The sequence below is a fragment of the Pangasianodon hypophthalmus genome, chromosome 30 (genome assembly GCF_027358585.1).
Source record: "Pangasianodon hypophthalmus isolate fPanHyp1 chromosome 30, fPanHyp1.pri, whole genome shotgun sequence".
Lineage (NCBI taxonomy): Eukaryota > Metazoa > Chordata > Actinopteri > Siluriformes > Pangasiidae > Pangasianodon > Pangasianodon hypophthalmus.
In genome coordinates, this window is record NC_069739.1 from 2,587,304 (window position 1) to 2,602,830 (window position 15,527).

Below are 15,527 nucleotides of genomic sequence, written 5' to 3' on the forward strand. Positions count from 1 at the left end.
CCTTGTCTCTGGACTCAGTAGGTGCTGGTTTGAAGTCAGCTTTTGTCTCTACTTGGTGTGTTAGATGGAAAATATTAGGTCAGGCTTTTGTGTTGTAAAAATATTAACCCAAGATGGTGTGTGATGTAACTGGTTCAAGTCTATGCACTTTACTTATATGAACTTATACGACAGTGACTAATATGAAGGTGAAAAGGACTATAAGAGTTCACTTGTGTGAGATCCTGTGGCTCATGTGGATGAGTGTCACCTCTGGGTTAAGAGGTTGCTGGTTCAAACCCCAGCCAGGACTCCAGGATGTAAACATAGATGGTAAAGGAATCAGTGGCAGACAGAGGGAAAGGTGCAGGTGGTCTAGAGGGTGTGATGGTAATATCTGGGCAGCTCCCCCACCAGGGATTGGGCTGGGTAGGTGTGGGTTCAGGTGGCTTGGAGAGGGTGTGGTAACTTAGTTTTCACAGTGCTCCCCCTATTATGTAAAACTAAGTTAACACTCTTCCTCCCTGCATCATAACCCCTTCTACCCCCAACCCTGGGTAGGGCAAGTGCCCAGATATTGCCCTGCCACCCCCTGGGCATCCCACACCTTCTGCCTGCCATTGACCCCTTAAGCCTCTATGTTCACATCCTGGAGTCCTGGCTGGGGTTTGAACCAGCAACCTCTTAACCCAGAGGTGACACTCATCCACATGAGCCACAGGATCTCACACTAAGGACCTGTTTTATAGTCCTTTTCACCTTCCTATAAGTGACAGTCATATAACTAAGTAAACTGCACAGACTTGTAGACAGCACAAAAACCTGCCCTTTTAGCGCCATTTCTCCACCCAAAAAACTGAGTACAGCAATGAGCTGCACTTGAACTAGCAAGCTCATGGGCCTAAGGCAAGGCTTTTACCACAAAGCCACCAAATACACACTGGTGTCATAGCGCCTTTGTGTTTTAAAATGACACGTGCAAACAATCCAAAAACATTTCTGTCTCTTGCTTTGTCCATATGTCCATTGTTCACACAGTATAGCGTTTGTTTTTATTATCTGTAAAAGTCTTATGTCTGTATTATGTGAATTATCTAAATAGAAACAAAGATGCTACAGAAGAAAGATGCTAAAAAAATGACAAAGAATTAGAAAATTTAGTTTCGAGTTTTGTTTTATATTTATTTTCTTAATTGAATTGAATAATATTTTTAAATGAAGCATTACTTGTAAGTTGGTAGCTACAGGATTACAGTAATTGTAAAATTGCAGCTACAAGATTAGTTTTATAAACTTTGCAGTCTGACTGGAGCAAAGAGAAACATTTTAATTTTCTGAAATATTATTACTTTATGTTATTATCAGGTATCAAACAACTTCTGTATCATTTTCAACAGAATCATGAACATAGTTCACTTATAAATATAAAATGTCATAACCATTTATGATTGCACCAAGTTATTGAACTTTATCAGAATAGAAATGTAGCGACACCATGAACAGTCACTTGTAATATTTTCTCCTTCTCTCCTCCTTTTTTCGGAAATTCCTGCTCTGGAAGATTAAATTCCCATATCTCACAAGTCTGGGTTTAATGATTGACCTGAGCGTAGATTGTGTTTAGTAAGCAGAGAGAATGTCCAGGTAAAGCTGGGGTTATTTAAGGACATTGATGTATAGGAGAGAACGTCAGAGATCTCAGCAGTAAAGATGGAGAGAACCGTAATCTACTTGCTCGTCGTGTTTCTGCTGATGCCGGTGCCGAGTCTGCACTTAGAAAGATAAAAGTTTAGAGCTTTTATATTAGAGCACATGCGCTACGTTATGTAACAAATCTAAAACAGTTTAATTTCCACACAGCAGTGTTAAAAAAAACTCATTTCCATTTTTATTTGTACATGTTGTGTATAATAGTGTAACTGATGCTTCTACACAGAGCCAAAATCAAAGTTGGGGTGTGTTGGAAACTCAGAAGTGAAGACCAGGAGACTCGGGTATATCTTCAGCAGGATTCTTTATTGAGAATGTGCTGTTTCACTCTGCAGTCATCAAGTCTAAACAAGAGATCTGTTGTAGTTTTATACACATTTTAAGGGTCAGTCCTTAGAGGTGAAGACAAAAGCACTCAGGTGACAACTTTAAACAAAACATGGAAAAGAAGTACAGAGTTATAGGAACCCTCCCCAGACTCTGCAGTTTCACCAGCTCTAATCCAATCAGCATAACTAAACCACTCACACACTTCATTATCATAGAGATAAAGAAAAGTCCACACCTCAGGTATTGATGATCATGAACAATGGCCACCAATGCAAAGAATGGGGCAGAGGCACCAAGAGCCATCACAGACAAAAGGTGGTAGCCTCAGTTACTATGCTCGTTTGACTCGCACTAAAGAGAACAGGAACTGGCAGAAACCTCCTACTAGAAACTTTGCTCAGCATAATCATTTAGTTGATGCTGTACACATATTGGAAAACACTAACTCTTATATTTGTATTCCTACAAGTGTCAGAGATTAACAAGTCAATTTAACAGTATATATATAGTTGTGAGAAACTGGGACACATCTTACTGCACTACACACATTACTAAGGATCACACAACCTCACAGTTATTTCGTCATCTAACAAGTAGATCCCAAACCCAGCGTATAGAGGCTGAGTGAATGTGGTGTGGACTCTGTGGAGGAGCTTCATCGTGTCAGAGACGCTGTAGAAGGACAGAGTTCCTGCACTGTGATCCACATACACTCCTATTCTGGAGGATGATGGCCCTTGGATCTCGGTCTGAATGTTGTTGTGATAGAAACAGAGAGACGTGGAAGAACAGCGCAGACACCAGGACCGATCGTTGCGTCCAAACTTGCACTCGTCGCGCCATCCTTTCCTGCAGATCTCTCTGTACGAGACGGATATTTCCACATCGTCATCTCGCATCCACTCCACCTCCCAGTAATGGCGTCCAAGCATACTCTCCTCACACAACACCTGCCAGTGGTAGTCAAACCGCTCCGGATGATCAGAGTACTCCTGGTCTCTCCAGCTGTGTCTCAGCACTCTGTTGTTGTCACTCAGAATGAGGTGCTGATTTACTGTGTTGGGGTCCAGAGTCAGAGAACAGAAATCTGAAATAAATGAGAAGAATGTAAGGTATAATTAAAAAAATACATTTATTACTTAAGTGAGACACCAACCTATTTATACTATTTCTTACCTAAACCTATGTTCACACTAGCAAGTGACAAAGCGACAAATGATCATTGAGTTTCTACGTATGTGTGCAACAAGGAGCCATGATTTCAGCGACAAGTGACATTTCATCTCAGGTATAAAGTTGGCATGACGCAGCAAAGCAACAAATCCAAATGATGGCTTGAATGATTCCTCTGTCCAGTCCTATGGCGTGTATGTGGTTCAGTGTTTCTTCAGTTACCTCTCATTACTTTAGTTCTTACCTGTAATTAGTTCCCATTTACAGTTTGATGCACCCAAACTTTAGAAAAACTTAGCTTCATCTTTCCCTGTCAAATTTTACCTCTCATTAAACATGCATAGAGACATTATGAAGAAAAATAAAGCTTGGAAGGAAGTAGCAGAGATTGTTTATGCCTCTAGCGAGTGTATGTAGCTAGTAGAGTTAGTTTGCTTTGCTACAATCTGAGAATGAAGCTAGTATGAAGCTGAGCACGTAAAACAAACAGCCAATTTTCACACTGATTAGTGCATTGTTTAATTTGTGTTGAACTAGTTAGCTTTAAAAGCTATATATACATAGATACTACCATTTCTAATTAGAATTAACAAAAGCCAAACTACAAAAGACAGAAGAAAATTGCTAGAAGTGGATTAACCAAGCGTATGTGTTGAACAGATATAATTGGTTGTGTGTGTGTGTGTGTGTGTGTGTGTGAGAGAGAGAGACATACATTTCAAAAAATCTTGCCTGCTCTTTGGCTCTGAGGGTGACATCATCTGAACTGCAGAACCTGTGGAAACAACAGAATAAAATAATGAAACACAATTGGCCTTTTGGAAAAAAAAAAAAAGACACAAACAATAAATATTTTTGTCAGCACGTGTTTACTCACCATGTGGAGAGATTTTCAATTCCTCAGTGCAGAATTCCTCCAGTCGCTTTTTCAGGTCTGAGAGATACTTCCTCACACCGTCGAATGAGAGACGTGGATTAACGTGGATGCTTGATGAGTCCTTATGTCCAGAAGAGACAGACTGGAAACTCTACACAGTAAAAAGGAGGGTAATAGGAATAAACAATCACAGATTAAATTAGACATGACACACTTGTGATCTAAGACAAGTACATTCGTTATTTTCGTAAACTCCAGGCCTGGAGACTAGAAGCCAGTCGCAACAGTCAAACTTAAGCTCTGTCACAATCTAGTTTGAATGGAACATTATTTTATATCAGCTAGCATAGAAAGCTTCTTCATCATAAATCAAATTGAGATTATTAGTAAGGTACATGGGCAGCACAGTGGTGGAGTGGGTACTACTGCTGCCTCACAACGTATGATTTAGGACTGACTTGAGATCAACCTTACGCACATCTGGTGCAGCTGGCTGCAGGGTGGAAAGAGGCGTACAGAGCTCTCTCTGTAGATCAGACAGTGAGTGTTACCTGGAGGAAATGGATGTGATCATGTGTGTGTGAAAGCTGCTCCAGCTCAGTGACTCTCCTCTGAAGATCAGCAATCTCCTGCTCCAGTTGCTCCAGGAGTCGTTCAGCTCGACTCAGTTCAGCCTTCTCCTGAGCTCTGATCAGCTCCGTCACCTCAGAGCGCTTTTTCTCCATGGAGCTGATCAGCTCAGTAAAGATCCTCTCACTGTCCTCCACTGCTGTCTGTGCACTGAGCTGTTAGGAGACACACACACACAGAGTTTAATTTTAAAGCTCAAATAACATTCATTGTCATAGTTAACTTCCTAGTTACATTATGTATTAATACTTATATATTGTAATTACGTGTTACTACATCAGTCAACAGTTAAAGAGAGCCAAACCACCCAAACCAATAAAAGACTCCAAGACTAGGTATCACTCGGCCACCATAGACTGATCCTACATTACCTTCTGTGAAAAAGCTCCAGCTTTCTATGTAAACATTTTTTTTTTAACATAGAAAGGAGTATCAGCAATTACCTCAGCAAAAGCTGGCTATAATCACTAGACCAGAACCCCAACTACTCTGGAGTTTGGAGACAATTAAACAATATTAAAGGAAACAAATCAATGTCCTGCATCGAGGTCCTCATAACAAGTCAATGTCCTCGAAACGTGTCGAGTTCCTTTCTAAATAGCCTTTCTAAATGACTAAATACAGACAGGACTAACATTATTATTATTTATTTATTGCTGAGGTAAAGAGTTGAGGCGTGGGTGAATCTGCTCTACTCACTACTCACCTTTATAATGTTCACAGCCTGTTTCAGCTCCTGCACCTTCTTCTGCTTCTCCTGGATTCTCTGCTGGGATTTCATCTGCTCCTCCTCTAGCTCATGCTGTGAGAAAATAAAAACAATCGTCCTCAGCATTATATTAAGTATAATCTCAATAAGTGTACATTAATGGTACTTCAAGTAAACTGTGACTTTTAGTGTACAGATAACGCCGATTACCAACAAAATGACCACTTGCTAGTTCTCACCTGTTTCTCGGTTCTTTCTGACACACCTGAGATGATGTTGTGAGCTTTGTGTTCATCCATCGTACACAAATAACAGACGGAGCTTTGGTCAGTATGACAGTAGATCTCCAGCAGCTTGTGGTGCTGTGAGCAGATCTTCTCCTGTAGCTGCGTCGTGGCTTTTTCCAGCTTGTGCCTTTTCAAAGCTGGAACTTCATGCTGAGCTTTCAGATGAGGTTCACAAAAGGAGGTCAGACAAATCAGACAGGACTTGACGGCTTTGTGTTTTCTCTCAGTGCAGAAATCACACTCCACATCTCCAGGCCCAGTGGAACAGTGAGCAGGAGAAGCAGCTAATCTCTCTTACTGGAAACATACACATCAAATACACACAAACATTCGACGCTGCAGTGATTTTAACAGCACACACTCACTAAAAGGTGCCACAATTTACACAAACTCACCTGAAAAATACATTCAAAAGCGTTTAGAGACAGATAATGGCTCTCCTCAGTGCACTGCTGCCAACTGCTTTCAATGGAAAGTAGCTAAAGCCTGCTCGAAAAGTCGCTAAATGTGACGTCATGCGCTGATTAGCGTGTCCGTGACGTCATGGCGTCGTGTTTGCATTCTGCCTGGTGTTAGCCCTTTACATCTGTTTGCTTCTCTCCTTCTCTCTGTGCTCACATACTGTATTTTAATAAAGCCGAATTCCCAGTAAAGCTGTTCACATTGACCCATTTTTCTGTTTCTGTTGTCAGACAGCGGAACGAGTCTGAAATAGTGAGTGAAACGCGGCTCATTAAGACTACATGTTAACCAGCAGTCACTTCCAAGCCATTTCCAAGCTGCTGCTCTGCGCTGCTAAAATCCTGATTTTATAACCGCCACGTCGTCTGACAAAATCACCACACACACAAGTTAAAGACATCGGCTGTGCTGTGATTTCGGCTATATTTACATGGAAAATGATCACTCAGAGAGAAAGTTACAAGCCACAGAATGCGACTTAAAAAAGAAACCAAACTTCACCCTACTGCCCACTTCCGCCCTCTGCTGGTGAAAATACTGTTCACACCATTCTCACCAGTAAACTAACACCAGTCAGTTACATTTTAAACCTTCTGGTGTTCAACTAGTCACGTGTTTATTGTTTATTTCCTTAAATCTTGGATGTTAAGACTCTCTTACTGGATTATAGAGCGATTAGTGCATTTGCAGCTTTATACAGCTGTACTGGTATATCTCAGAAAGCCTGACAGACTCTGTTCCAAATCAGGTTTGAAATGAATCAAGTGCTGACTCTTTACTACACACTGAATGGCTGATCAAATTAAACTTAGGACCAAAAATGTATTAGAGATCTCAAATCTACCTGTGTGAGCTGAGAGGAAGAGACGCTCCAACCATTCACACGACCATATAGTCAACTTAACCAGAGGGACGGACGATTAGCCATTGTTTACATAACTGTGCTAATTACACCTCAGTTTCACACAGAGGTTCAGTCCATTTATATAGAAGGAATGGAGGTTGAGGTGGAATGGAGACAATGAGAGTGTCTGTGAAGTATGAGGTGATGGGAAAATCTTTATGTGATCCACAGGAAAATGTGTAGAAACTCATCCTGTTACATTAATGACCTTAATAATTAATACCATTACATCACATTATATTACTTATAGCCATGGAGGTTAGTTACACCCTCCTCACTTAAAGCTCCACCCATCACACTTTAAAGCTCCACCCAGTGTCTCTGTCACACTATAATCACAGAAGCTCAAAGTTCATTCAGAGGAAACAAAACTTATCTCTGAGTACTGCTCTCTCTCTCTCTCTCTCTCTCTCTCTCTCTCTCTGTGAGTTCAGGAAAATGGCTGAAGCCAATATTTCAAAATAAAAAAACAAAAATTTGAAAATTTTTACAAAACCCTGCTTTAAAAATCCAAAAATGCACATATAGCACAAGGGTGAATTTTGTTCAGAAAGACATTTTGAGTCAAATAACACCACATTACAATCATATATACCTTTTAAAACATTTTAATTTACAGCATGTATTCTAAGATCTAAAATATACATTCACTTTTTAAAATCTAAAGCTGTTTCTAAACACTTTGTCTTGAAATTTCATTTTAAAACATTTAACAATATTAAAATTGGGTGGCCCCAAATGCTTTTTTGGACATTTAAGCCACATTTACAACTGTATGAATTTTACTGCATTAGAAAACAACATGTCAAAACAAGTGGCATTTATTTTAAAGAAAAAAGCACAAGCACACTTTTCAAGCAAAACATTTCCCAAAAATGAGTATTATGTTTAAAAATATAAAAATAATAGATATCCTGGTGATAATTAAATTAAAAAAAAAGTATTTGGACACTTAATATTATTCTTGTTGTTACAGTTAATCCATAGTTAATATGATGAACTACACCATGTGGTTACTCTGCTAGAGGCATCTGTATGTAACTGAAGGTAATTGACTACATACATCTACTTTAAATTACTTTTAGACCAGCTGGTTAAAAGTCATTGCAACAATGACTCAGATTAAGGAATTAAGTTATGAGGAAAGAAGGAAAGAAGGCCACTTTATTCACCTGATCAGCAAAACTTAAAAAAACAAAAAAGTTCAAAGAAGAAGGACTTGTGAAGGAAAACAGTCGACGTACAGGCAGAATCAGAAAGACCACCAGCCGATTGGGCAGATAATTGTGAATAAAATCAAGTACAACAGCCGAGAAACAGCAGCAGGGATTGCTTCAGAGATGAAAGTGAGAACTCCTCACTTTAAAAATTGCTCCAACATTCTTCCAGGATGAATATAATTTTAAAGATGTCACTAGGAATAAGTTGTTAAATTGTAACAATTGTTATCAACAAGGATGAAGGTTTTGCTTGAGGTGTCAGTAGGCAAAAAATACAAGAGAATTAAGACTCATTCTGTGTGTGTTTCATGAAATTAATCCTAGTAAGTGTAGCTACATGGGTTATATTTATGCACTGGAGGGAGATGAAATGGTTAACAGAGGAGTATTCATAATCTCTCTGCATTTGTGCTCCTCCTCTCTCTCTCTCTCACACACACACAAACAGAACCAGGACGTAATTCCTCATTTCAGAGAAAACAAAACTGATCTCTCTTTCTCAGTGTGTGAGTTCAGGAAAATGGCAGAAGCCAGTATTTCAGCAGATCAATTTTCAGTGGATCAGTTCAGCTGTCCAGTGTGTCTGGATCTCCTAAAGGATCCGGTGACTATCCCCTGTGGTCACAGTTTCTGTAAGGTGTGTATTAATGGCTGCTGGGATCAGGAGGATCAGAAGGGCGTCTACAGCTGTCCTCAGTGCAGAGACACTTTCACTCCAAGGCCTGTTCTACGCAGAAACAACATGCTGGCTGAAGTGGTGGAGAAACTGAAGAAGACTGAACTTCAAGCTGCTTCTCCTGCTTACTGTTACGCTGGACCTGGAGATGTGGAGTGTGATTTCTGCACCGGGAGAAAACACAAAGCTGTCAAGTCCTGTCTGATGTGTTTGACTTCATTTTGTGAAAGTCATCTGAAACCTCATCTAGACGTTCCTGCTTTGAAAAAACACACATTAATTGAAGCCTCAGCAAAACTACAAGAGAAGATCTGCTCTCAACATAACAAGCTGATTGAGATCTACTGTTGTACTGATCAAACCTGCATCTGTTATTTGTGTATGATGGATAATCACAAAGGTCACGACACTGTCACAGCCGCAGCAGAAAGAGCTGAGAAACAGGTGAGAACTAGAAATCTTTCCAGAATGAATTCTTCCTAGTTTTATTTCTTAGTTGGAATTAATTGCTTTAGTCAGTTACAGGACTTAAACTTTAATTTTCATTTTGTAAAAGCTTGTTACAATGTTGTGTTGTGGTTAAGATAGTGTTAAAACTTTTCTCAGTGTTAGTCATAATCTGGTCAGACCAGGAAATGACAGCATGGCACATGAAAGCAGAGACAGAGAGAGAGAGAGAGAGAGTGAGAGAGAGAATTGAGGTAAAGCAAACATGAATAAATCTGTTATAATAAGCTCCACTCTTCTGGGAAGGCTTTCCACTAGATGTTGGAGCGTGGCTGTGGGGATTTGTGTTCATTCAGATACAAGAGCATTAGTGAGGTCAGGCGCTGATGTTGGGATGGTGAGGTCTGGGGTGCAGTCGGTGTTCCAGTTCATCCCAAAGGTGTTCAGTGGGGTTGAGGTCAGGGCTCTGTGCAGGACACTCGAGTTCTTCCACTCCAACCTTCACACACCATGTCTTCATGGAGCTCACTTTGTGCACAGGGGCATTGTCATGCTGGAACAGGTTTGGGCCTCTTAGTTCCAGTGAAAGGAACCATCACACCTTCATCCTTCATTTTTTACTCTTCTGCCCCACCTCCCATTCATAACTAAAAATTTACTGTATAACAATGTCTGTATCATTTTTATGGACTTCATTAGTATCACTCAGAGAGTTAAGCTCATTTGTGACAATTTGTATTCTCAAAAGCACAATTCAAATAAATTTGAATTAAACTGAAGTTAGCAGCAGTTGTTTTGGTAATCAGTCTGGCCTTTTACACCAGCCAAAACTCCATTTTTACTCTTTATTTTGCCGCTCATCATAAGCAGCATGGAAGTTATTTCTAGCTAGTAACACTACAAAATGCAGTAACCATATAGAAATTCTACAACACTGTGCTGCCAGGTGATTAGGTATTGTGATGTAGGAACTAATAAAGATGAGTGTACTTCATAAAGAGCTGAAAATAATTGATGTGTCTTCAGAATGAGTTAAAGGAAGAGCAGATGAAATCCCAGCAGAGAATCCAGGAGAAGCAGAAGAAGGTGCAGGAGCTGAAACAGGCTGTGAACACTATAAAGGTGAGCAGTGAGCAGAGACAGAGCTGCTCCTAGAAACACACACAACATGGACAACGACTCGTTTAGAGTCCCAGTAAGAGAGCGAATGATAGAGGAGCTTTAAATCTTGTGTCTCTGTGTCTCCTAACAGCTCAGTGCACAGACAGCAGTGGAGGACAGTGAGAGGATCTTTACTGAGCTGATCAGCTACATGGAGAAAAAGCGCTCGGAGGCGACGGAGCTGATCAGAGCTCAGGAGAAGGCTGAACTGAGTCGAGCTGAACGACTCCTGGAGCAACTGGAGCAGGAGATTGCTGATCTTCAGAGGAGAGTCACTGAGCTGGAGCAGCTTTCACACACACACGATCACATCCATTTCCTCCAGGTAACACTCACTGTCTGATCTACAGAGCCAGCTGTTCCTCACACCCTCTCTAAAACATCTGTCATTAAAGCAACAATAAATGTCCCTGTCTGACATCACAAGTGTGTCTGGTGTTATCCTGAGATCAGGGGACTTCACAGTTTATTATTGTTTGTTATTGTTTAGTGCTGTTTAGCTTCTCTTTAACTCGACTTCAGTTCTTAGTTAAGTTCAGTAATATTAGTTTGTGGATTTGGGATCGCGTAGCTATGACTTCATTTGTCTGGTGTGTTTATCGTGACAGTTGGACGATGGAGGATTCATAATGGTTATATTATATTTGTAATGTAGTGACAGAACGTAGATGGTTATAAATATGACCACTTTAAAAAAATCATGAATTTTGCAAAAAGACAAACTGAGAGATGCAACACTTTGCTACAAAATCCGTATTCTTTTCTTTTACTTTCCAAAATAATTTCTATGTGTGTGCTGTTTAACTTTCTTTGTTTGAAGTTTAAATTGCTTTCTGTAGGTTTTAGCTTCTGGACGTCAGTCTCCCCAAAGGGACAGACCAAACTTTCACACATCCAGCATCACTGTCCATCAACATCTCTCATTTGATGGAGTGAGGAATTCTCTCTCAGATCTGAAGAAGAGACTCGAGGAATTCTGTGAGAAGGAATTCAACAAAATCCCTCCACATGGTAAGAGGAGCTGTTCCTGCTGGAGAAACACAATGATGGACGTCTTTACTCGCTCTGTGAAGTGTTATTTCTTAGCAATTCTCTTGCTTTCTTTTTGCAGACAGTTTACTCACCTGACACTTTTAACTAAAATACTAATTTAAAATGAATAAACTGACTGTATCACTTTAAACTGTTTCCATCTTTTACACAACCTGATGATGCTTTTTGTCTTCATTTCCATTTTTCTCTCCACAGCTGCAGCAGTTCAGATCATTTCACTACCAGAGCCACAGAGCAGAGAAGATTTTCTGAAATGTACGTCTAAAACACACACACACACACACACACACACACACATGCACACACACACAGTGGTCACTTGTAGGACCTGTTTCCGGTATTTAGTTTATGTGAGGTCCACCCTCACACACACCAGCTGTTTTCATCCCTTGTGGGGACCAAATGCACTTTGAGTAATAAGAAATATTTTTTTCCCCATTGATGCTAACAAAATTATTAATCCAGAATGATGTTTACCTTCTAAACAACTTTTATTGGTTGACTGAATAGCAAATGTAACAGCAGGTATGCATATAAAAGCAGAAACAGACATAATTTTAACTTACAAACACAATTCTTACCTTAGAAACAGGCATGTTAAACAGACTTATTTGTATTTTATTTAAGTTCTAAGCAGATCCAGGTCAAGAGCTTCAGGTAATATTCACATCAAAAATCAGCATGAAGAAAAAGTGTGATCTCTGTGACTTTAACCGTGGCATGGTTGTTGGTGCCAGATGAGCTGGTTTGAGTATTTCAGAAACTGCTGATCTCCTGGTATTTTCACACACTACAGTCTCTGGAGTTTACACAGAATGGTGTGAAAAACAAAAAACACTGAGTTTTTCCTGATTCTGATGTTTGATGTGAACATTAACTGAAGCTCTTGATCTGGATCTGCATGATTTTATACATTGTGCTGCTGCCACATGATTGGCTGACTGGATAACTGCATAAATGAGCAGGTGTACAGGTGTTCCTATTAAAGTGGACAGTGAGTGTAAAGAACCTCTAGCACACTAGTGATTAAGCATGTTAATTACTGGAAGGATTTTAAAAAAAAGTCTTTTTGCCCCATGTTGAAAAGATGCAGAGGGTGCATTTAGCTTCAAACACACATGCTCTGTCAGTGGTATATACATACAGTACTGTGCAAAGGTCTTAGGCACCCTATTATTTTAGTACAAACTTTGTTATAGATTTTTATGTTATAACTTCTACATTACTGATTCAGTACAAAAACATTTTAGATTCCAAACATTGGTTTTTCAGCACAAAATGAAATGTTTCTGAAAAATGTTTGTATGTCAGTAAAGAAAGCAGCAGATTCCATAAGAGACACTTTTCAGATAAAAACATAATGAAGGCTGCTGGGTTTCGCTGCAGAAATAAGAAGCGAGTCGACAGTCAAAGTCTCCAGAAGAACTGTGGCTGCTTCTGCAAGATGCTCAGTAACACTTACAGCTCATTTCCTTCCTGTTTCATTTATTACTGTTTACTGCTCTTTGTAGTATTTTTTTTTAATGTATAAACATTTAATTTCATTATTTTTGAAGGCATCTTTGCTCTGCAGCATTTCTTTGCATGTGCCTAAGACTTTTGCACAGAACTGTAAGTGTGTGTGTGTGTGTGTATATATATATATACATATATATATATATATATATATATATATATTTACACATTATGTGTGCCAGAACACTACTGTCTACTATTATCATCTGAATTACTTGTTGTGTTTAATAAAAATTTGTCTTAACAGCTGGATTAATTACAGATAAAAAAAACCACTCTGAAAGGAGTTGCCCTAAATAATAATAATAATAATAATAATAATAATAATAAAAAATGAAGCAGTACTTTTTTCTAAAATGTAAATTAGTAATGGCGGAGGTGACCTCCTCATGGGAAATGTAGTCCATTTGCACTTCCGGGTACACTTCTTTGTACTGATAAAAGGACGGCGAAAAACTACAACTCTCCGGTTAAATATTTAAAAAGCAAATTATTGTATTGGCTATATGCTTAGCGCTTACACTTTTAATAAAACATGCCATGTTCAGTTTGCTTTTCTCTTTTATTTCAGATTTCTGTTATCTGACTCTGGATCCCAACACAGTACATCGTAAACTCATTCTGTCTGAGAAGAACAGAGCGGTGAGATACAGTGTGAAAGAGCAGCAGTACTCTGATCATCCAGAGAGATTTGATTACTGGCGTCAGGTGTTGTGTAAGGAGAGTGTGTGTGGACACTGTTACTGGGAGGTGGAGAGGAGCAGTGATGATGGTGTTGTGGACATATCAGTCTCATATAAAGACATCAGCAGGAAAGGACGGGGTAATGAGTGTGCGTTTGGACTCAACAATCAGTCCTGGAGTCTGTGGTGTTCTTCATCTTCTTCTCTCTGTTTCTATCACAACAATATTAAGGCTGAGCTTGGAGTTCCATCATCCTCCAGAATAGGAGTGTATGTGGATCACAGTGCAGGAACTCTGTCCTTCTACAGCGTCTCTGACACGATGAAGCTCCTCCACAGAGTCCACACCACATTCACTCAGCCTCTATACGCTGGGTTTGGGTTCGACTCGTTTTCTACTGTGAGATTGTGTGATCCAAAATAAAGTGTGTAGCGTTTTATGTAAAATTTATGCACATTGCCACATTGTTGCTCAGTCATCTGTCTCACTAGCACACAATCCATCTGCACAAAAACACATTTAAATGTATTCATTAAAACAGATTAGTCATTTTACAATAATTAAAAAGGAAATGTAAAAAATGAACTGTCAGACAAGAAACTAGTAAAATTTCAGAAGAAAAGGATGGAGGAGTGAGAAGTGCAGCGCGCGAGCTGTGTGAGTTGTGCTGAAATCGGTGACGCAGAGAAATCTGTGACTAGAGGTCACTGTTCAGTAAATGTTCAAGATTGCAGCTTCTGTCTTTTCTGGTTGTGTTTTATGATTGTGATTGTTAATTAAACGATGTGTACTCCACCCACATGCTCCTGTGTGTTTATTGGGACTGATTTTAATTCTTTTTTGTGTCTTTTACCATTGTGGTTCTTATTTATGTATGTAACTCTGGGTAAATTTCGGTTACTAAAGATATTGACAATATCGTTGATTAATATTTTTGTACATGCTTTAATAGGACACACGTAAGGTTTACATTTGTATGTAACTGTCCCTTTAAGAGTGAGAACCTCTTTTTATAATGATTGTATGCAAATTTGGGTGAGTAAGGCCATTCATATCTGATTGGTTGTAAAAGTTATAGTCCCGCCTCCCTACTGGAAGGAGGATTCTTATTGGATGGTTGATTTATCATTCAGGGGAGAACAGGTGAAGCAGCGGACTCTTTAGTAAAGTTGTTATTTTGTTTGTATGCTGGGTGTTTTCAGCAGGAATGAGTGTTTTTTAATCGATTTAGTTGTTTGTTTTGAGTATTTTCAGTGAGTTTGTGAGATTTAGTGTCATGCGAGACGGCACTTGCCGTGTTTGTTTATGTTGGAACGGAAAGTCCGTTATTCCGGTTAACGGCAGATGAAGTAGAGAGAGAGAGAGAGAGAGAGATTCGGAGGAGGACATGGTTGGAGGACATGGTTGGAGGACAGATCCCAGATAGCGCTCTGATCCCCTCGCGATCGAGAGTTCCTCTGGTACCGCTGGAGAGGAGACAGCGATTCGGAAGAGACTGCAGTGGGCATCAGATGCAGCGAGATCCGGAGCGGAGCTCATAACGCTTACTGCCTTAATGACAGCGGGACTGAGGGGCTTTATTTACTGATTTTGTTGCTCAGTAGAGTGAAGAAGCTAGCTTTGTGTTTTATTGGGCCACAACGAGCCCTAGCAACGTCTCAGGCCTGCAACGGTGGGGTGTGTGTGTGTGTGTGTGTGTGTGTGAGCTCA

General features: G+C 39.7%; 2 protein-coding genes across 2 annotated transcripts; one reads left to right on the forward strand and one right to left on the reverse strand.

Annotated features, from left to right (window-relative positions):
* Window positions 1–1,976: 1,976 nt before the first annotated feature.
* On the reverse strand, window positions 1,977–5,989 carry LOC117596540 (tripartite motif-containing protein 16-like; the record flags this gene model as incomplete). The annotated part of the gene is made up of 6 exons (XM_053231719.1): window positions 1,977–3,106; window positions 3,908–3,967; window positions 4,070–4,220; window positions 4,621–4,854; window positions 5,406–5,501; window positions 5,648–5,989. Coding segments are annotated over 6 exons (1,419 nt in total), but the record flags the coding sequence as incomplete, so codon positions are not given.
* Window positions 5,990–8,733: 2,744 nt separating this feature from the next.
* Window positions 8,734–14,612, forward strand: LOC128317862 (E3 ubiquitin/ISG15 ligase TRIM25-like). The gene is made up of 6 exons (XM_053231726.1): window positions 8,734–9,401; window positions 10,431–10,526; window positions 10,657–10,890; window positions 11,405–11,576; window positions 11,814–11,873; window positions 13,705–14,612. The coding sequence occupies exons 1-6, from the start codon at window positions 8,802–8,804 to the stop codon at window positions 14,238–14,240; spliced, it is 1,698 nt and encodes a 565-aa protein (XP_053087701.1). The 5' UTR covers window positions 8,734–8,801; the 3' UTR covers window positions 14,241–14,612.
* Window positions 14,613–15,527: the final 915 nt, after the last annotated feature.